The sequence below is a fragment of the Anabas testudineus genome, chromosome 9, assembly GCF_900324465.2.
Source record: "Anabas testudineus chromosome 9, fAnaTes1.2, whole genome shotgun sequence".
Taxonomy (NCBI): Eukaryota; Metazoa; Chordata; class Actinopteri; order Anabantiformes; family Anabantidae; genus Anabas; species Anabas testudineus.
The window spans coordinates 8,881,927-8,905,981 of NC_046618.1; the positions used below are offsets into that span (position 1 = coordinate 8,881,927).

The 24,055-nt window shown below is 39.7% G+C and overlaps 1 protein-coding gene across 1 annotated transcript; it reads left to right on the top strand.

Annotated features, from left to right (window-relative positions):
• Nucleotides 1–18,759: 18,759 nt before the first annotated feature.
• stc1 (stanniocalcin 1) lies at nt 18,760–23,307 on the top strand. The gene is made up of 4 exons (XM_026342380.2): nt 18,760–19,026; nt 20,774–20,916; nt 21,045–21,256; nt 21,854–23,307. The coding sequence occupies exons 1-4, from the start codon at nt 18,846–18,848 to the stop codon at nt 22,152–22,154; spliced, it is 837 nt and encodes a 278-aa protein (XP_026198165.1). The 5' UTR covers nt 18,760–18,845; the 3' UTR covers nt 22,155–23,307.
• Nucleotides 23,308–24,055: the final 748 nt, after the last annotated feature.

A 24,055-nucleotide genomic window follows, 5' to 3' on the forward strand; every position in this document is an offset into this window, starting at 1 on the left:
TCCAATCAGCCTTCCCAGCACTGAGAAGTGGACATCCCCTACTTTCTTCTCATATTGTGGATCATTTCCACTATAGTATTTTTCTGCCTAATGTGAGCTGTGAGAACATGAGACAATACATGTGTGAGATAACACCCACGCCCCGAGAAGCCACCCCAGGTATATACAACTCAAACAAGTGCCAACATGCACAAACGAGGAAGCCTGGGGGGTAGATAAAGCTCTTTAGGATGACATGATGGTCCGTGCTCGTCACTTTTACATGTAACAATAGAATCCTTATACAATGGGATTACATTTGAAGGTTGGACTTGTCACCAACAGAGAGTGCACACAGCAGGTCTTTACAAACCTGAGAACTTAGAGATAATCTGAATCTGATAAATGGCTGGGTTTTTGTGTCCACAGCTGAAGAGTTGAGTTTTCTGAGGCATTATGTCAAAGAAGCAGCGAACAGACTCATATTGAAAATGGAGCCATTGACGTTTGCAGCTGATGTCAAGAGTAAGCTAGAAGGCTATTAATTCTCTCAAGGGAAAATAATGCACGTTAAGAGTCTGCAGCACTGAGAGAGCTGATAGCATTTTTCCTGTGGATAGGAAAATGGAGCAGCCTCTGTCCTACACTGCTGGTGGGAACGTCTGTCAGCAAGCCACAGCCGGGTCACATTAACTACCAGTTTTCCCACAATCTGGCCTTTATTAGTAGGGCTAATAGCAACCCTAGAATCAGGTAGATCTGAACTGCCCCACAGAGAGAGCACTGAACACTGCCTAATTCATACAGAACAGCCTAAAAATATCTCTCAGTGTATGACATTATGCCAAAGAAAGCAGTCAGCACTCAGCGATCACAAATTATGTTTGTTGATCTTGAGGGTACGGTAGGTGGTAGAGTGAGAATCTCTCGTTAATGTCGGACAGGTTAATAAAATGTTGCTGCTTTGAGTTATTTTTTCTTTAAACTCAAATAATAATTGATCCTGAGTTTACTGCAACATTCATGTGATACGGCGCTGCAGGGCAGATCAGAGAGAGGCTTCAAATCTCATTTGTGCAGCAGTTTCAAGACGTAATGTGGCCTCAGTGTAGTTTGGTTTGGAAAAGGATCTATGACTCAACAAGAACACACACCAAGCTTTTGCACTTATAACCCAGAGGAAAGCACCGTTCCCTGTTGCCTTGTACCACTTCCACCTTATTCATGTTGAGTCACAAAGCAGCTACACTGCTTTCCCACTTTACAAATACTGTAATTCATTGTGGCTTTCTTGGAAGCAATGTTTGACCAAGATAAAGTTAGCTCCAAATTGTATCACTTCCACATTTTCTTTATGTCACCCATGAATTGTAAAGTGGTGACTGCTCAAATTAACAGCTCCATGTTGCCATATGAAGTCCTACTCCAAACAACAGTGCACATTTCTGTCTTTAATGCAAAATATATACTAAGAATCTTAGTAGCATCCAGTTCAAATTCCTATAAACTTACTTAAATTCTTAAAGTAAACAGTATAAAGTACAGAAAATCAAATCTGATTGGCTCTGATGACCGTTTTAATGTAAAACGCTGTATAATCCAACCCTTTTAAACTCAAAACCTACATGTAGACTAAATGATCTGCACTTAAATTTTGCATTTCTACCTGATCGTTAGTTGAACCACTTTACAATGTTGCTTCTCTTTCACCCATTCACACACACACACACACCATAGAGAAGAAGAAAGCTGGGCTGACGGGACGAGAGCTAGATCTAGGAACCTAATTTGTTACCATTCTGCCAAACATCATAAAATAAAATACACATGTCATAAACCACTGAGAAGGGAAAAAAATACCAGAGGTTCACATCTAATAAGCCCCACAGCCACCAGCAGGAACCTGCCATGAGTTCTGAAATCCTCTGTAAACTTATAACACTATGTCAGCTCATTACTATAGGTAGAAAAAGATCCTCACTAAAAGCATTTAGACACATTAGACCTAACAAAAATACAACATAATCTGACATTATTACCACAAAGACAGTCCAAATACAGAGATAGGACTGTAGCCAGAACGAAAAACTTGAAGATTTTTTCCCACAAGTTTCTCATGAGCAGCAATGGGGAGTTAAAACCTGGATTTCAAGTCAACATTTGCTTTTGATAGCTTGACTTGTTTAGTTTAGATTATTTTGGAGGACATAGTGTACTTGCAACACTATCACCATGATGTGAGATTCTCACAGATCTCACTCCTTTATTGCAAACCTCTACAGCAGGTAGAACAATGTTTTCCTTCATCTTTGAGGGAATCCTACGCCCTTTCCACCATTTGCAGACGTGACTCTGAGCCACCAGGGACGCTGACTGCTCCACATTCACTGTACAATGGTTCGGTTTTCAGCAATGAGTAAACAGGGGATGTAGCTAATATTATCTACACAGAGATAGACTTTCCAGCAAGTGGAGCACAGAAAAGCAGCTGTGCATCCTGAGAAGACTGGAGAGAGCGTCTCTGGGATGAGTCCCAGTATGAGCAAGTGAGGATTGAGCAGCTCTCCAAACACATGGGAACCAACTTAAGTGTGAAAGGGAAAGACTATTTAGTGCAGAGTGAAGGGCAAGTCATTTGAAGTGTTCATGATGGATAGAGTGTATCCTGGAAAGGCATCTTGGATGCCTGCATGAACCTACGTGTGAACAGAATGCGCGGAGGAAGAAACACGGAGTAAACAATACAGTAACAGCAACAGGAGGAAATGAAGTCAAGTGAACAGGAAGCTGCCCGGCTTCCTGTTCAAGATGTGAATAATTGGTGTTAATGATTCCGAGTGCTGAAAGGGCAGTCATTCACAGCTTGTTGGTATTTTCACACAATTTATCAGTAGTGCTCTCAAACATAACAATGCTATACTTTGTCATTTAATTGACATGCTGACTGTTTCATACGAAAGGTTAAGTTGCTGCCACTTTTGCTTTTCTCATGTACACATTTGCTGTTGCAAGAGTCTTCCTCACTAAAAAATAAAAAAATAAAAAAGCTAGACTTTCCACAGAACACAAATAAAGTGTAAAAAAACACACTAAAGTGAGTAAGAGCAGGCATACAGCTCATATTTAGCAACATAACCGATGTATTCCAGGAAGGTTAACTCAACAACCTCTGGCACCACACATGGGGATGGGGGGAACACAAAATGAATGCCAGACTTTTGCACCCAATTAAAGACATAAAAAAAAGAAATAAAATAAAATTTAGTATAGCATAAAAGATATCCACTAGAACAAGTAGTTACTCTGCAATGCAGATTTGTTTTGGACTTAGACTACAACCATGTGCTATCATGCTTTATAGACCCACATTCTGGTGGACCAACATGGCATTTGTTAGTAATCACGTTCAATACAAAAAGCTGGGACAGCGGTACAAGTAGGTTTCCCTCTTGCTTTTATGTTAGTGCTCACTTTGGTAATTATTTTGTCGTTCAAGCAACATATATATTATTATAATACATCCTCTCCTTACGGTCTGACTTTATGATTCAAATCCATCTCGTGCAAGTCAAGGAGACATCATCCACAGATGAAGGGGTTTCTCCCTGTGATATTAGCATCAGCCGCAGCAAGCGGTGCCACCTCAAAGAGCTTGAGCCAAGAGTGAAAACATGAGAAATGCAAGCTGAGCAAGGCAAAATGAAGTGACTCAGCTCACACACACGGTTGGCACAATGGCAGCTTTATGGCTGCTCACAGGTGGCCCTTTAAAGTTTACAAACATCCTCTATAAAGCTGCTAAGTGACGTTGTACTGACTCATCTTCACCAGGACACGGATCTGTGTGCACCTGCATGTGCACACGCAGACAAAGGCTGCCACAGACCGAAATAAAGTCAGCTGTGAATGTGCTCACAAAGTAACTCTCACTTAAATCTGCTGAAAAGGTTTATTAAAATGTGGGGTTGGAGGTGAACACAGGACCAGGGGTCAACACTCCTGCAGGATTACAGCTTAATGGAAAGCGAGGCAGGAGCTGTCCCTGTGCAGAAAACAGAGACGGGCATGTCAATGAAAACTAAGTGAGTAGTATTCCTTCAAACAGGCTGGTTTTCATCCCAGTTGTAACTATGCTTCCCAGGACCTGAGCTGTTTACAAGCTCATGAATTTCTCAATGGAAAATATTCACCCCCAACAAAGTCACCGCCAGAGTTGTTGGAAGTGTTGCTCAGTGCAAGTCTCTCCTTTTCCACATAAAACCGCTATCGCCAAATTGTGGATTTTTCAGTTAAACCACCTTTGAATTATCACGTCTCCACCTCAAATCCAGATTTGAGAAGAACAGAAGAGAAACACGTGCAGTAGAGAAGAGAATCAGCACAATAAACTATTTACAAAGTTATTTGAATTCAAGTCATATTAGTCTCCACAAGGTCAATTTTTGACTTGTTTAATACAACATAGGCTACTACTACTGTTTAAAGGTATAAATGTTTGACAATCCTGATATTTATTATCTTTGTAGACCGTAGAGCAACAAGAGAAGTACAAATTTAGTAGTTATTAAATGCGGGGACCTGAAAGACCTCACTGGGGTCCAATGAGGACATTTGCAGACGCTGTGGTTTACACATTCTCCAAAGTGCACAAAGCCATTCTTCAATTCTCCTTTTCATACAAGCAAAGCTGATTTATCTGTCATCCTGGACGAGAATGCAAACACACACAGCCTAACACATACCAGGTGAGAATGTCATGAACGTTACTTGTGGTAAGTGTTGAACTGTGATAATCAACCAAGGTTTCTGAATTAGAGTCAAGATCGGCGGTTTCACTGTCGGGTTAAATCCCTTGTGGACATTTTTGTAATAGCACAGAAAGGACACACTTTTTCTATCCTTAGCTTATACACACACACACAATCCTACTTAAATGTATGTGCCAGTTAACACACATATGTGGCCCTCTGAAGAGCTCCGCAACTGGGCAGATGAAAGTGAACATTTATTTCCTGGAGTGCTCACATGAAAGGTTAAACGGACCTGGCTTGTTTTCATTTTTTGCCCACTCACTGTAAGTGTTCAGTGTGGTTTGTACTACAAAGTTATATAAACCCATGGGTCCAATGTGCTACAGAAAAGCAGTCATAAAAAACAGCACTCGTTTACTTTCCCTTTGACTCACACATACAGTATACATCACAGCCATGCAAGAAAAATACCTTTAGTGATACTTTCTTGTCCTCTGTCGTCTACATGTAATGCTTGTGGACAGTGAGGGGTAAACTGCTCTCAAACTTTCCAAAACAGGTCGGACGAGAAGACTGAAAGATGTTGTGAATATGTGCCAAAGCCACTGGACTTCTTGTTTTAACTCCCTGATCAAGCACGTCTGCTGGGCACGCTGCATCCAGTGGAAAAATGATAAATCTCTTAGCAATTTAGTTGTTTTATTTTCATCCAGATTCTCCACTCCAGAACCTGCTTGCTGTTAAATGTTAAATGCCTCTTACGCTGGCATGTTAAAGTTGCGCTAATTTATGTTTTTTTCTCTACAGATGGCAGCTCTGTCAGGGGCGGGGGGTCTACCTCTTTGATCATTTACCGCCAAGTAATATTCCTCTGTGCCTACTGGACGTGTATTTAAGCATCTTTTTGCTAACATGATTGCTAAAACAACTTAATACATTGTAGCATCACGTTGTGTTTACAGCCGGTTCTATTTCCAATAAATCGCCACCCTTCTAATGAACAACCCACTGATTGCAATATTAGAAACAACTCCTGTGCAATAACCCTATAACACTAAAACGTTTATCCATCCAAAAACATGTTTATGTCATTCATCACTTCCGAAATATACAGTAATTACAAGCAGGCTGTATACACTGTGCATAGACATGTTTATGTGCATACAACCACCAGCTGTGTGCATATAAAAAAATCTTACTACATTACCCGTTCGATATTTATTCCAGCACTTCTTGCACTCATCCACTCCTATGCCATTTCTGTCCTTCTTTACACCTTTCAGAATCATTTTGTCTATACGCCTTGAGTGTTTGTCACATATGTGCATGTATATGTGTTTTTTTCTATCTTCTACCTAACTATACACTATACATGTTTCTTTTTTCTCATCTTTTTGTTCCTTGCCCATGTGTAATGGCCATATGTTTGTGTTTAGCTATCTTGTTCAGATTTGTTCACGCTTTGTTGTTTTTCCATGTGCATCTTCCTGACACGTTGTTATTGGTACCACATGAAAGTATATTGAGAACTACTAGAATGCATAGAGTCAAATTACTCGTATTTTGCAAACATACTTGCACAATAAAGCTGATTCTGACTCTGATATGAGCATGAATCATTTCTATAGCCATGCTTTGTAAAATGTGTCCAGAAACTGTATCATGTTGATGTCCTGGAAAATATTGAACCACTAACAATGATTATTAATAAGTCTCCACTTATCTTTGGCAGAGATGAGTGACAGGGGAAAAATAACCATTTGTGTCTTTCCTGAATGCATCATTTCTCTTTGTGTCACCTTTTAATTTATCTGACTTAAGTACTATTTGTGGGTTAATATCCGTTCACCTGTGAACAGAGACAAAAGAGGAGAGGCTGTGACCCGGCCTTGTCGTGTTTGCACTTCCACTGCTCTCACAGTTTGATGCAGTTCTTGATGGATCGATGGAAAATGTTCCTTCTTAGCCAGTTGCGAACAGATGCAAGGGGGTATAGTTGATGCTTCCTGTTGGTAGAGATGTCACTGAGTAGAGTGAAGAAAGAAGAAACAAGCATTACAGGTTACGCTTATGGAGAGTGGAAAATCACTCTCTTGCTTTGAGAAGCAGTTAGACAGGACATGTGTACAGTGATGGACATTTGACTCTTGCTGTGATTTAGCCAGGACCTTTTTTATTAAAAGTCTCTCAGCTTCATCTCTTTACAAGAGTATAATCTTCCTGATATCTTCTCTCCACTTGACTCTAACAATTAACAGATGTTTTGTTGAACTTTGCTTTCACTCTGTGTCTTTGAGACAATGCACTATTGTCCATCCCCTTAACTACGCATTCAGAAACTGAATAAGAATCATTTTGTTCATATGACTGTTTGTCCATATGTTCTGCTGCAGAGTCTGAAGAAGAAATCTAACGTCTGTAAATGATTTTTTATATAAAGGTACGAACAAATGAATTAATACTAGAAACACAGATCCAACTTTTCTGGTGTCAGATTCAAATTAAAGTTACACACTCTTTCCAGATAAAAGAAAAGTCTGATAGATGCTGTAACCTGATGGTGAGGTAAGTTGAGTAGCTTTACATTTATTAGAGTGAGGCAGCAACAACCAGTGAATATGTGGCATTGTACAACGGAGCCTTGGAGAGGATAACTTCAGCATGAAGGCTCTGCCCCTGTGAAGAGGGGAACGTGGCCTCTATTGACAGACTTTATTCATAGTTGTGGGAATGAAAGTCAATGAGAAGAGCATAAAAAAAAATAGTTAATTAAAATTATATTGACTGGGTCTAATAGATGTTATAAATAAATGGCCTTTTTCCTTTTCAGCTGAATTGGATTTCTATCTAGGCCTGTGAATGAAACTTAGGTAACCCTTAAGAAAAGGTTGATGAGTTCAGAGAGGAGAAAGTGGTGAGCTGCTTGAATAAAGGCTGAGCAGCAGTCACTACATTTCTTCAAATTGTAAACTCCCACACTGATTACATGCTCACAACAAAATGTTATTCATGCGATAAAACAAATATGAGAAGTATAAAATACATTAAAGCAGCAGTAACTGAATTTGTCGTCCACAAGGGGGCAGTCAAAGAAACTGTAGCTACAACATTGATAAATAGTCTAGAAAGATTGAACATGCTAACACAAAGTTGCCTGATTCCACGTCAAGCAGACATGGAGCAATAAATGTTATTGTCGTGTTATAAATTTGAGTTCATGTTTATGGGGTCCAATATACACTCTCCATTTAACTCTGTTTAAGTCTGGCCTATTCATTCTGGTTCTTTAGCTGCTAAACTTTCCACTATGCCATGTTAACTTTGCTCTCAGTGTGATGAGAGTGCTGGTCTTTTGACCCAAGTAATCAATCAGGTGGTGCAGCTTTAGACTATCCAAAATATACAAATCAGAAGCTGCAGCTTACAACGTCGCTCAAAGTATAAGGCACTCCCATGTTACAAAAGGCAACAGCAAAAAAATTTCAACACAAGCATGAAAAAGAATAAATTCTCTAGGCATTAACATGGAAGGAAAATAAAAATCTGACAATTACCCTTAACTTTGAATGACTGGAAATATATGTTAGGTCAACAGCTGATGCCAATCGGCAGTCCTGCAACTCTGCAGAAGCACAAGACTAGTGTGGAGATTCTGCAGAGAACAACAGAAGAGCTTTTTCTTCTTCTGACACTGTCAAGGGTGTTGAATGCAGATGCAACTACATCTGTAACAGATGAGCTTGGACCAATTCCATTCTCAACTAAGCGTCTAATTTTACTGATATTGTGCTTAGTACCTTGAGGCCTAACCTGTAACATGGGACATCAGCTTCCAGGCTGCTCCTACGATGGACTGCACGGTGAGGGAGTGGAATGTCACGAGCCCACAGAGGGCCAACAGAGCTCCTGGATCTAGGCAAGCTTCCAGCCGCCAGCACGCACACCAGCCCATCTTCCTACCCCCAGGACATTCTCACTGATGGCTTAGACTGGATTTTCACTGTGCCATGATGCTTTCATTAAGCTAGTTTATTCCCTGTTTTCCACTGTTGGGCATCTCTCCCATCTGCATTCACTCACAACAATTGGCCAAGCTGCGGAGCCTCTGGAAGACATGGAGGCTGTATTTCAGTGTGGATGCACAACGCTTTTACTACAAATCCCATTGCTTTATCCATTATCCATCGCAGTCGTTGTGTGGTTAGTGTGTCTGCCATGAAACTTGTGGGCTGTGGCTTGGTAACACACTTTTTGCTTGCTTCAAGCTTAACTATGCAAAGGCAGGTCAAGGCTATGCGATACACAGCTAGATCACTGCAGCAGTGTAGAAATGTGGCTTATGTTGCCAATGAGTGAATAATTGTCCCTTTATAATTACCAGCATTGTAAATATCAAATTCTCCACTCATACGTACTTTGTATAATCCAAAACAAGCAATGTACTAAATCCTAATTGAGCATTGGGAAAATGAAACCCACACATTTAGCTCAAGCAACTCAGATACATAAACAGAACAATGAATTGATAGGAGCAACGCTGAACGACAAACAACTGGGTGCAGAGTTGGCTATAGCGTCAGTTGCTGTGTGGGATTAGTTGATGCTGGTTTTGAAGTGTGGTGGTGTTCAGTGTCCAGCTCATTTGTATCTTGCAGTAAATGGTTTAGTTGTGTTGATTGTTTTATTTTTCACTTATGCTGACTTATGTATTTGTAGTCTAATTACATGCAATGTTTGTAATTAGACTGTAGTAATGTTGGTTTGATTCATGGCTGTCATGGTGGACCACAAATTTTGGGGGAGGATGTTATGTTAAATACACTAGGGCAACATCATATAAACTGAAGCAACAGGCTGTGTGTATTAGCTTGTATTAAATAAAAACATATTTAGTTGATAGATGGTCTGCTGTGAGCTATATACAGTATTTGCCTCTACCTATATAACTGAAGTTGCACCAGCTAACTATTTTAACAGTATGAAAACACATAGTAAATCATAACAATCTGGACAGTGTTCCTAATAAAAGGCCAAAGATATGCAACAAATTAAACTATCTTACCAAGGCAACCAGGAAAACACCTTTAGTTATCCATGGAACAGACTGTACAAGTATGTTTAACTCAGTGGACTCAGTGTACCTCGTACCATAAATTTAATTATGTGCATTTTTCCACTGATTTACTTTTTTTCCATTAATTTCGCTGTAGAAGATAACAATTTATCCAGTTGAGCAAGAACAATAATCAACCATGTTTTTGTTGTCAGCATCTGTCAGAGTACTGTAATGAATGTACATGATGCATATCACTGCTAACACCAGTTTCATTACTATAAATTACTTGAGATGTTTTCGACCATAAGGATGCACTGGGCATGGAAAATTGGGCTGCAAGGAGAGACAGAGGTTGTGTACACTGCTGCCCACAAAGCAACAACATCATAAACATCCTGGCATCTGGCTTATGTTCCCATCGTAAGCTATGCTCAAATTCAATTACCAAGTCAACATTCTCTGAGTGATGTTGAAGGGCTCTTGATGGAGTGCCATGTACATAACCCTGATTAGGGATTACGCATAGAAGTGATGAATACCACAAGACCATTGAGAAGCACTCATAAATCAAAACTATAGTTATCCTACAGATTTCAAGCTCTGTTCACTTCTGGATATCAGAAAAAAATCTGTATAAACACATTCAACAACTTGGAATTAGTTCAGTGATGAGAATTATAGTTTCTTGTTGTTGGATGTGGAAAGAGTTTATTTACTTTTCAGCAACTTACACACTCACACACACACAGAAGTAGACAACAAGAGCACCATAAAAATCTGATGTAATGTTTAAACTCATAACTTAGTTTGATCTTTTTTCACTTAACTAATGGTTCTTAATGGAAATCTATCCACAAAGTACAGACTGCCCATACTTTGTGGATTCAAATAATGCTCTCTTTCATTTTCAGTACACAGCCATAATTTAGATGGTTTAAAATTAGTTTGCATTCAGGCCAGTCTATGCCCAGTGTGTGTACCATGTATTTTCATGACGTTCGTAAAATAAAACAGCTTTTTCTAATAGATGAAAAGTTACAATGATCCCAAAACGACCATTTAAACATTTCTTTAACTATCTGGATGGAAAAAAAGTTATGTCAACTGCAGATATAATAATAATAATAATAATAATAATAATAATATTGTTTCCCAAATTGCAATTCTTTGCTAACTAAAAGATAAAGCACCAAATAATAAAAATATAAACACAGAATTTTAAATTGGAAAAGAGATAGAATATCATAAAGCAACATCAATGTAACATCAAACGTCAATCAAATTATCATGATAGTCTAGAGATTATCATCTCTGTTTAGATTAGACAAACAGCTGCAACTTTCCAAACAGAACAAAGAAATCTTTTTTTTTTATTCTGCAGTCAACAGATTCAGATGGTATGAAGAGTCTTTAACTATTCTGCAAAAACTAGAGCAGTAAGTGTTAAATGACTTATGTGCACAATCTTGTACCTTCATTTTTACCCATGTTGAAGCTGTAGACCTATGATGATGTTGGGTTTGTAGACCCCAGAGGATAAATCCTAATGACTTTTCCTGTAGCACCACCAGCAGGTCAAGCCTGTCACTCATTTACTAAGATCTAGGTGATTTCCTGACACAAAATTTTATGCAGACATTCATATATGTGCCAAACATCAGCATGTTACTATTGTCAACGCATGAACGGTATGTTAGCATGTGGTATACCTGTGTGCACGGTGCAGCAGACTAACAAACTGTATTAGCTCAAAGCACTGCTTTACCTCTGTATAGCTTCACAGAGCTGTTAGCATCAGTGTAGATGCTCAGAAGTTTTATTTATAAAAAAGAAACCAGTTTATTTAAAAAAAAGCTGCTGATTCTCTGTGCTAAGAGTGCCCAGTGTGCTGCAGTGCTGGATGACAATGCATTGTGATGCAGCAAAAACAGAGACAGGAACAACTTTTGGCCACATCTATAGCAGTGCAGCAATATCACTCAAATGAATTAGGCTACTTTTTTCGACACAGTTGGTTTAAAGGAGGCCTTAAAACATTTGAATAAGATACTGAGAGCTGCTGAAGCACTAATGCAAAATAGATGTGAATGATGTGGACTGGATGCCTGATGAAGAACTTATATGAGGGTTAAAACTGTGCAGCTCATATCACATTAAATCAGCAATGGTATTAACATGCAAATGGGAAAAGAAGCAGTATTTCCTTTGGATTAACTGTCAGTGCCTGTGACACTGTATAAATGTTATAGACCTTATCACACACCTATGTGAAATACTGTAGCAGTATTGAGTACATGCCCATGGGTATCCTGGGGAAGGTCTCAATTTAAAATAGATTCAGGAAGAATGTCACAGTGACAAAGCAGAATTCATCAAAATGAACTAACACACTCACACACGCACACACACACACACACACACACACACACACACACACACACACACTCAGAGAGTATTGCTCTTAGTCATTAGTAGAATGTATTGAAATGGTTAAGATGCTTCAAATGTTGCTGTTTTTTGTATATTACTACATTTGCTGTTCACATTTTGGTGTATATAGTCAACACATCACATCATGAAAATTGTACAAGTAAAATCAAAAACATCCTTAATACAAGGCCCATATAAATGCAGTGAATTGCTAAAAACCTAAATTGGCTTCTGTTTTTTATGATTCAAACCTCAGCTCCATAAAAAGCTAACTCTTTCTTTTTGGTGTGGGAGCTTGTGGAATCATCAGTCATCACTCAGTTTTAATATGAGATGAGCTCTTCGCATGGTTCTCATCACTTCTGGGCTCTGTATTTGCTTCGTGTCGGCTCAGAGGATATTTGCGGTAGCACTGAAATCAGCAAACAAGTATGGGTTGTGATTCTGGAGGCTGTGAGCTGTGGTTGTGCTTCGCTTTGCAGAGCTGAGCGGTGACAGGCTCCTGCCAGTCATCAAGGTGTAATTCAGTTGACATGTTAGGTACCAGTTGGCCATTTCCCTTTGAAGCGGCTCTTTTAACATAGTGTTTACCACCACTGCTGCCTTTAAAAAAAATGCTCAATCACTTCACATGGGTTTTGAAGACATTTAAAATTGAGTAATTGAAAACACTTGTCTGTGTGAACGGATGTGGGCACCCATCCAAAATGTATTCCTGAGATGCCTGGGCTGGAGAGAGATCCAGATGGATCTGAACTGAAACCAGATGGCTACTAAAGGAAACACAGCCTAGGTACTACTGCATGGTGCCTACAGACAGACTCCTTCTAAGGTACAGGCACTGTGATTTGGTTGGTTTGGTGTGTGTCTACGTACAAATGCACATTTGCAAATGCATAGAGTTTGGTCAACGGAAAGGGAAGACCAATTACACCACTATTTCAAATCAGTTCACAGAGAAATTCAACCAGTTAGTAAACCAAAAACTGCACATGAGGTATTAGAAAACTAAACACAGTCACATGCTAGTGATAGCATGAGTTTCTAAATCAGTCCACTGTGCCCAGTCCACAACGCTCTGCCCAGCCCTTCAGGTGTTACTTGAAAAGACGTTTCATTAAGAAGGATCCAACTAAACGTACTAGTCAAACAGAAATAATATTAAATCAAATATGAGGGCTTGATACAAGGAGAGCAGTCGACCTAAAGGAGTTCACTGAGGGTGATGAACTGTAATGTTGCCATTTTGTGATTGGTTAGAAGCATGAGGCTCATTCAGAAACATAGAAAGAAATATATCTATACATCTGCAATGGTGCCAGGTTGTTTAATTCAGCCACTGAAGTCAATAACAGTACCTCTCTATATTAAAAAAAGTTTTGGTATATAATTATGTACTATCACGTATGGATATTCGAGTGAATGAACTAAGACTTTACAAAGTAAAGTCTTAGTTCATTGCACTAAAATCAGTGTTGCTGCTGTTGGAAACCGTAATGGCATACACACATGTTCACCTGTGGATAATTCCCAGAATGAACAGCAAAAGCACCACTGCATGACATGGAGCAATAAATCTCTGGGCTCTGCCCTTTGGGAAATAGTATGGGTCTGATAAATTAATTCATTTCGAATGCATCTTTAACAGCGTGGCTCACGCGAGTAGAAAATACTTAAAACCCACCATATTACATCAAACGCATTCCCATTAAAAATGTTTCCAATCAGCTGCTTGCAACAGAAAATTGAAGCAAAACATAGACAAGCAAACACAATATCAGAACCACACTTTTTGTTCTTGGAAAATGGCTTTGGGCTCCTGATTTGTGGGAAGACAAGTCGTGTCCATAAGGAGAGGTAAGTCATTCCAGTTGTCTCACAGGTGTAATCAGGTTATTATCTGTTAATGTATGATGAAAGAAATGTTTGCCTGAAAAATAAACTTTTTTCATCCCTTCAGTCACAGTTGCCCCACCCAACACCAAGTGAACACACATCTCCAGTACACAGTATGGAAGCAGAAAAGTGACGTGTATCTCTTAAGGGACTGACTACACAGACTTTCACTGCACATTTTTCAGGTTATCTCTATGATGATTTGCATTTTCATGTGTTTTGTTTTGTCAGATTAAGTCAAATGATAATATTTATTCATATTTTATTGCCCACCACAAACGTCCTCTCAAATGGGGTTGTTGGGTTTTCTTTATAATTCTGTATACAGTTAAAATGTTGTAGGATCTTAAGCCTTAAATACTGTAAAGTACCTTGAGATGATTTTGTTGTAATTTGACGCTATAAAAATAATATTAAATTAAATTGAATAGATCTGTAAACAGAAATGAATGTATAAACTGTTGGGTGCAATGCTTTAACATTTTCCTTAACAAGTACAGTTTGTTGTTTCTGTATTTAGTGTAACTAGAAGGACAAGGTCTTCCATATAGTCAGTGGAATTTCAAGTTTCAACAGATGGATCTGAAAAAAATATCATCACATCTATACAATTGATATGTTACTGCATATGCAAAGAGATTCTAAACTTGATTATGCACAAACCCCATTTAAAAAAAAGATTAAAAGTGCAATTAAAAATCTACTTTTGGGAACAAGTTGCAGTTTTGCAAATAGAATATTTGGTCATTGTTACTGAATTCAAGGTTTGAGCTGCTCAACAGTCCCTGTTCTTCATCTTCTGATTCTCCACTTCACTTAATGATATATTTTAAATAGGAGACAGATCTGGACAGCAGGGAGACCAGTCAAGCACACACACTATGTGTCTGTGAAGCCATGCTGTTGTAGTAGTGGAAAATTAGACCTGGGGAGCAGCATGTCACCCTAAAATCCTAATTCATGCCTCTTTGTTGATGATACATTTACACATGTACAAGTCACTCAAGCTGTGGGTGTGCTACCATAACAGATACTGGCTTTGCTAAAGACTTTGTGAAAGTCTTCATGTCTGTTTTGTATTTGACAAGAAGAATGGGTGAAACATGGAGTCGTCTGACCACAGAACATTTGGTCTATCCAACATGAGCTCGAGCCCGGAGACCTCCGCTGCACAGAACTGATGTATGGTCTTCTCCTTACATAATAGTGTTGAAATTTGGCACAAAGTTTGTTGCTTACAAAGCCTGAGAACGTGGTGGAATGGCTCACCTGTTATTAACTAAGCTTCTAATTTTGCGATCATCCAGAAGGGTGTTACTTACTTATTATCTTATAAACGTTCTAGTCTTCTTTTGCCTCTGTCCCAACTTGTTTCGAGAGTGATGTAAGCATCAAACTCTAAGTTTGCATAATCATTTTTCTTTACTTTTTTTTTCTAAAAGACGTTTGTATGTTTTTACGTTTTCTTCTTTCTTATTCTTTTTGCAGAGCTGCAACCTGGAACTTGGAAAGTGTGAAACCATTTGCGGTGATTAACCTTTTAACGCAATGTTTTGGTGCTAGTCTCATGCTGCAGACTTGCAGTGTGTTTTCATTCCAGCCTCCAGATGTATAGCCCTGCTATGCTGCTCGCATTGGACACATGTTCAGGAATTTACATTCTCTACGTTTTTTGTGTTACATTCAAGTCATGCAGACATCTGTTTCATTAATACACCATCCGTTCAGATGGTGTAGGAAGAAATGGATTTAACGCTCTTAAAATTGAACTGAAAGAATTACGCCTTCGATTCTGGTGACGTGACAATAAGCATATGTTGTATTTCTAAGAACTGTGAGTTCCACCGGGCTGCAACAAAATGATTACTGTGCAATCCCCACAGCCACTTTCTTTTCAAAAGATTTCCCCCAAAATTATTATTATTATGTTATTATCTGACACTTGAGAGAAAAGTGCATTATCACCCTAGCATAACACATACTGTAAAAACACACCACTGACTGGTGTGTACACATGGCTAACATGTGGCTGATTATAATCTTGCAGGATATATTGCATCCTTTCCATTTCTCAAATCACATTAATCATAAGGTTTACTCTCCAAGCCTCCAATACACCAGAACACCAGACTGTTTGGAGGTGGTGCTTTACAGTAATAGCACATTTAAAACAGTAACATCTGACTAAAGTCCCTCTTGTGGACACAGAAGTACTAGCACTGACCTTTAGGTGACATCTTGCTGTGCTTTTATATCACTGGTTACATAAACCCATTAAAAAGCTTTACTGCAGACATAAGCGATATTTTTGACAAATTTGCTTGAGCTTGATATGTGATCAACCTCCCCTTTATCACACCAATTTCAAAAGTATTGCTTTTAATGAGCCATCTGGTAATCTCATAATTACAGAGGAAGTTGCTGTAAGGCAAACAGCAATAAGCTTTAGGGCAAAATTCAACTTAGATGCAAAGTGACCTCTAATCGGAGAATCAGTTCATCCATCTCAGTGTAAACCAATGCAAAACTCTTTTTGCTATAGGTTCGTTCCCTCTAACACATTTGTCCTTTCAGTGAACTCTGCGCTGCTTCAGTGCCATGCCAATATTGTCTGTTATATTTCTGAAAACAAAGTGAATCACCTTCTTCTACCTGACAAAGGAATTCATTATCTTTTCCCCCAGAGGACGAAGAAGTGGTATTCTCAAATGTGTTTGTGGTATGGCTGCGCTCCAAAAAGGAGGAGTCTGCAGTGATGTGCTAACAAGGACGAAACTGACTTCCAAACTCATGAATAAACTCTCAGCTCGCATCTTCAGTTTCAGCCGAGAGACACACCGAACCCTCACCATCTTCGGTGAACGAGAAACCTGGGGAAGCAACAAACGAAAGAGCAGCCACATACCCACAGAGAGCAAGAAACACAGAGAGCAGCTCAATGTCTGACTCAAATCTGACACTGGTGAAATGTACGCTTTCTTTAGTGCTGACTTAACCTCTAATCAACTTAGGTCTTTGACATCCTGCTCGAATGATAAATTGGTCTAAACAGTCACGAATCATATGTCTAATATGTAACATATGCCCTTCTCAGGCTAAGAAGTAGATAACAATTGATTTTGAAAGTAGATATTATTCTCATTTATTAGTGTAATGGTCACAGTATCTATTGATGCAGCTGGCAGGGATTCCCCAGCACATTTAAGCCAGCAGCTTGACATCATGACTGTCTCCTGATAACACTCTGCACAATGATTGCTAAAGACAACGCAGACACAGAAGAGAAATGCGAATGGGCACTCTTGGCTCTCTGAAACACCACAGGAAAGAAAAGTGTTTTGGCAGAACCGGATCGCAAACTAGAAACGTTTTTTCTAAATGTGATGATTCAAGTTCGCCACACACAGACACAATGAAGAGGATGGTACATATACTATTTTGACAAAACAAAAGTTTCTGTTGTAAATCTAAATGAAATTGCGTCTTATCACGTCACAATTAAACATTTCCTTTATTCCACACTCTGATTATCAGGGCAGTCCAGCTTCCTGGTGTCTGATAATGTTTGAGCGTTGCACTGAGTGAAGAGGCGTGAAGCCATGAGTCCCACACATCATCCTCTGTATGCTGACACGTGCAGCTTGGGAGGAAGAGAATGGAGAATATATACGACACACTGTCAATAACACAGGTAATTTGCCTCCGTGTTAAGCAGATTCCTTTAGCTAAAGCAACAATGGCGTCATCAGTGTGTACGGTTCAGGAAAATGCCAGTGAGTGATAAAAAAAAGGTCATTTGAATGTCCTGGGTTGATATATGAACGAGGATGTGTACCAACAGTCGATTAAATACATTTGGGTCTGATAGTTCAGCCCAAGATGAGGGAATTTGTTTATGCTGATGTTTGATTCTGCAGAAATGAGGTGTTACTTAATATGTTAGTGTTAACCTGGACCTGAGTGGACTCCACTGAACTCTCTAACACCGGTGATCACTGTGATACTACTAGAGGAGGCAGAATACTATAAAGACTCACATCTAACAAAAAGTGAGTAGTTGGTATGAAGGTGCTAAAGAAAATAAAGTCCTCACACAGAGACAGGATTGTTCATCTACAAATGTCCAAGCTCACCTGGATGATTTATGCTATGATCATAAAATTTGATTTCAATTAATCATATTTTGAAAATAAACCTCACAAGACAAAATGTCAGCTCATCCTCCCATCAGTCAACAGAAAACTCTCTACTCTCTCAGATTGCTTTCTTTTTTTTGTCAGGGATCTTCTCTACTGTCATAGTATTAATGAGGTGCAGCTGCAGCCGGAGTGACAGGTGGCTGGAAAGGATGAGCTTATAATAAGGAGAGTCGCATGTAGTAATAGAAAGGGGGGGTTCAAAAGTCCCCTATAAAAACTACAGTTCACGTTTCACAGCTTTGTTACAAGAAGTAATCACCAACATGTCGATGCTGTAGCACCTACAATCCTGGCCGCTGTTAAATGATTTTATCAATTAGTAGTGGAGAGACCAGGTCCGCGGTCTGGAATCCTGCGATCTGATTGGTCCCAACGCAAAACTCGTAATGTTCAGCGCTCCCATATAAACCCGTGCAGACTTGACATCGGTGCAATCTGTCATGCAAGTCCAAAGCACAGTGAGGAGTCCAGTGTAGAGACATTGCTGGTAGCCTACTTGTACTAGCCTACATTTTCTTTTGGAGCGTTCTTTTGATGAATTGCACGCAAAGCGGGAGGCGTCTCTTTCCATTTAGTTGTATTATCTGTGTTGAGAGGACGATGCCTTTGAGGACCGGACTTTTTCTCCTGATGGTGCTGAACGCATCTGCAAACGAACTGGATCAGAACGAGTCTTATTCGCCCAGGAGAGCCCGCTTCTCTGCCAATAGCCCTTGTAAGTACCACGCTGCTCCCATCTGCACTGCTTGCTTTTTATTTTACACATCATTTACAGTGCTCAGTCTCTACCTTTGCTCGCTCACTATGTGGATATGTTTTCTATCTCTTTTTTTTTTTTTTTTTTTTTTTTTTTTTTTTGTTCTTGGCCTATGCAGCCTTTTCTGTCCAAACGAGCGCGTTGATTCTCGGAGAAGGCTGCGGGATTAACGCTGTGGTTTTTGCCGGTGTCCTGCCGGCAACAGATGAGCATGGAGCTTGGTGCTGACACCTGAGAGTGCAGGCTGTGTCATGCTGATAGTCTTTCTCATTTGGCTGCTGCATGTGTCTCACTGTTCAGCATTACAGTGGACTTAAGGGGCTTTCAGTGCATAAAACGTAAAAGCTTCCTGTGCAGCCTTCCTACAGTATGGAGCCTTTAAGTCAGAAAAGTAGGCTACATCATTTGTCACTGGGGCTGTGTCTTTTTGGACAAATCAATGCATCCCCCTTAGTTAGCATTTGTCACCTATTAAAGAAAATCAAGGCGTAAGTGAAAATGACACTGCAAATCAGAAATGTGCATGGCTCCATTCAAATGTTGACTTTTCCTTTTTAACACAAAGGTACAGCCCAGTGATAAGAGGCAGTGGGTAACAGGGATGCTGATTTCCCTCTACAGGAATTGCTTCATCATCATATGATTCGCAGCTAATTCTCAGTATTTTGAGAGCAATCTCTGGTCCCTGATGGCAGACATACTTTATCTGACTGTGCAGGTCAACATGGGGCCCCAGATTTGAAGTCTGCCAAGTAGGTTTAGGCTTCTCTGTGACATTTCTTAATGGTTATTACAAAGGATCTGAGTCAGGCTGCTTGCCATCTCTGTGAATTCTTGGATGAAGTATAAGGAAAGCCAACTATCTGGATAGACTGATATACAGATTAGGTTTTATAGCTTCATCTTGTAAAATTTTATGCCCGAGTTATGTCCCCTACGGCCAAGATCAGTTTTTTTGGCAAATGGATTGAGGGAATGACTGTGGCTGCAGGGTGGCAGTTTCAGAGGCTTTGCAAAGATGGGGATCAGTGTTACTAGTGGGTTAATCAGCCTAATAACTATTCCAGTCATGTGGTGCTCCTGAGTATAGCAGCATTTTTCCCAATGTGTATTTGTGAATGTGTATTTCATTACGTAGTCGCACATGGGATCAGTTCTGGATATTAAACTGAACTGTCACTTGTGCGCAGTTAATAGTTAAAAATATTAAAGTGGTTTGGAAGTAGTGCGCTGAAAATCAGCTTGACAATCTTGACTCGTGTAAGATAATTGAATACAGAGTCTGGTGGTAGCACGCATTTGTATGTGTGAGTGCCAACAGTACGTGTATGTTTATGTGTGTCTACAGGCACGCCAACAATTTTCAGGAAACTCTTTGGTATTTCTGGTGCCGTTCATCCAAGCTCTGCTGAAAAGAACCAAACAGTGAAATACGAGTCCCTGCCAAGAGAAAAGTACAGTAGTGCCAAATAATGTCTGAGACGCTGAGTTGTAAGGTGTCCAATCTCCAGTCAAGTCACTGTTTGCCCCGAGTGACTGTATGTCTTTTGTGAATCACCAAAGTATGAAAACCCCCTTTTGTTCGTTGCATTTTTTTAGCTGAAACCCTGGCAACCCTTGTGCAATGAGCTCAGTGAGTGTGCAGTGATTCCCAGTGAACCCACTGTTGGGTCCCCTGCTGATGGTTCATTCTCTGTGCCCACAGCAGATGTGGCACGCTGTCTCAACAGTGCCCTCCAAGTTGGCTGTGGAGCCTTCGCCTGCCTGGAAAACTCAACTTGTGATACAGATGGCATGCATGACATCTGCAAGTCCTTCCTATATAGTGCTGCTAAATTTGACACTCAGGTATACACATTACTTCACCTCACAAAGACTGCATACAATGTGTCATTCTCTCTGTGTCTGTGTGACTTCAGCCATGTAGGACTGACAGGGCGAGAATGTGTGAAGCACTGCTGATGTTTTTTTTACAGGGTAAAGCATTTGTGAAGGAGAGCCTTAAGTGCATTGCCAATGGCATCACCTCGAAGGCATTCCCCACCATCCGCCGCTGTTCCGCCTTCCAAAGAATGATATCTGACGTCCAAGAGGAGTGTTACAGCAAACTGGATATCTGCACTGTTGCCCGATCTAATCCAGATGCTATTGGTGAAGTGGCACAGCTACCGAGTCACTTCCCCAATAGGTGAGCTCGTCCTGTTCTTTATATACTTTGCATGTTCCAAATATGAGTAATGTGGTGTTCAGCAGGATCTCGGACCCCAGAATAGACTGAAAAATAATAGTTCCGTTTTCCTGCAGCGAACAATAAGAAATGAAGTGAAATGTATCTGCTATTTGTCATAAATAGATGTCCTTTTAACCCTGGTTCATATATTTAGCATGACAGATTATGACGTCTGTATTGATTTCCATGTTTTGGTTACCATCTGCAATATAAGTTCTTTCATACAATGAAATAAAATATAAAACAGGAATATCAAGTTTGGATGTTTTTGTTCCTATTGTTGTGTTAATACGTGTTGGATTGCAGTTTGGGAGGGAATACAAAAGGGTGGAGAGGGTGGAGCACAGGGCTTAGTAGTGACTGGAGCTGGGATGGTCACTCCCATATAGATGACATCAGACCTTTCAGCATGTGTACAAATACACACATAATATGAGTATATCAATATATATACACAAACAACAACAGATTTTGATTTTGAGCACAACAGGAATTGATTGTTGTACATTTTTGCATCTAAAAAATTCATTCTGCAATTCTTTGTTGTCGTCCCAGGTTTTATGGTAAGCTGCTTCAAAGCCTGATGGACTGTGATGAGGACACGGTGGACCGCGTTAGGACCAGCATGGTGTCGCGGCTGGGCCCAGAGATGACCATGCTTATTCAGCTGCTGCAGAACAAGCCCTGCCCATCCACTGCTGTGGCTGCAGCTGCCGCTATCCCAACTGGAGTGGAGGGCCGTGGGAGCTGGCGCTTTTCCATGGGTCCCCATATGTACAAGATCCAGCCTAATCTGCGAAACAGCGACTCTGCCAGTAACTTTGGCAAAAAGCGCTCTGCCACTGATAGCTCCTAACTTCCACTCAGATTCAGAAAACACTCCTCAAACATCATGACAGCTCCGCTATTCCCTAGGGGTGATAAAAATCCATTCCTCCTCTAGACTGGAAGTTGCAGAAATATGCACTTCTAGGGAATGCTGGAACGCCCATAGAGTTGATATCAGAGTTTGATTGTTGTTATATTGTATATCCTACACTTTAGGCTTGAGAGAACCCCCCCCCCCCCACTCCATCGACTCACAGTTATTGTTGAACATGTGGCTGTTGCATCTGTGCAACATAATCCTGTTCACTCCTCTTCACCTCCTCCATCAGAGACAGATCCTTATGACGTCTTTTGACGTCGAGCAAAAGGAAAAAAAAAAAGAAAAAAATTAGCCATAGTTGTTCACACCTCTAGAGCACAAGTCCATACTTTAAAAGACAAAAACACAATCTCATAATTGTGACATTTGATCATTAATAGAAATCAGTAGTTAGGTTATCATTAGTCAATTGATGGAAATGGAAAATTATTGGTAGATGTATCTAACATTTTAGCAACGAGTCCAGTCAAATGTGAGCATGAGATGTGGAAATGAATTTCATATCTATTTTCTGACACCAACATAACACTTAAATGTACTGTATACTGAGTTATCTGAGACAGCCATAGCTAGCCCTCTAAAGGAGAGTGCTCATATGGAGTGAGGTCTGTAGAGGTTTCATGATAACCTTTGAGAGGTAAACTGACCAAAAAACTTCAAACTGCCCTGATTGCTATTCATGAAATACCAAAATAGTGTATAGCTATAGCACTTATATTTTTTTCTGATGGCAGATGTAGCCATGTGTTTCAAATCATCGTCCTGCACGTAAGGATTGTCCAGGTCGTGGCCAAGTCTATCGATCAGAAAAAGTCCATTTTGCATATGTTGGATCTAGATACTTGTAATGCATAGGACTGTTGAGCTCCATGTGTGGGACCATGTTTAGTTGAATCTTAATCCATGTTCTTAACCGAGTATGAAGCGGTCGTGTATGTGCAGTAGCTGATTGGCATGTTCACCAATGAGACTGAGAGCAGCCATCTTTCTTGGACTGATGATCATCATTCTCTGAGGTGAATCACATGACATACACACTGGCTTCCAGTGTCAAGATAGAGAATGACTATTTAAAAAAAAAAGCCTTGTTGGAATGATATTTATTTTCCTACTATATTATTTAATGTTGTTTTTTATTTTAATGCATTATTGTAGTTTTAGTTAGTTTACAGATTTAAACAACAGTTCAGTCATGGCTCCTATTTGAACATGAGTTCTATGCCAAAAAAAAAAAGAGCTAACACTCTGGTGACTGAATGGGACCCATGTCATGACTCTGTGCTGGCCATAGGGGAACAGGTTGGTCATTCAAGTCAGTTCATTTACTTTATGGGTGTTAAAAGGGACCACAACAAACCTATAGCTTAATTTTGACACAGTTTCTGGTTAAAAAGACAAAAAAAAAAAACAACAAAACAAAAAAAAAAAAAAAACGAAGGACAAAAAAATGTCTTTGCAGCTGCTAGATGCTCTTGTTCACTGCTGTGGGGTTTGTGCACACTATTGAATACTGAGCAGGTGTAATCATAGTAAAATAAACTCCAGCATCAAGTACCTTCAAAGGGATGTTTTTGGTGGTTCTGCACTCAGTATTTAGGATGAAATAATGAAGTAATATGTAGGTGGCTACAGATACATATATTCTATATAACCAACTAGATGTCATGTCTTAACAACTGTATTGTATGTATCAGCCCTTGATTGCAGTTTTTTATTTTAAAAGCCCCATTTTTCCACATTACAGTCAAAACTAAACTAGAACATTTAGATATTCACACTTTATAGGATAACACATTTGGTTTGTCCAGGTGAAGTATTTTCCAGTGAAG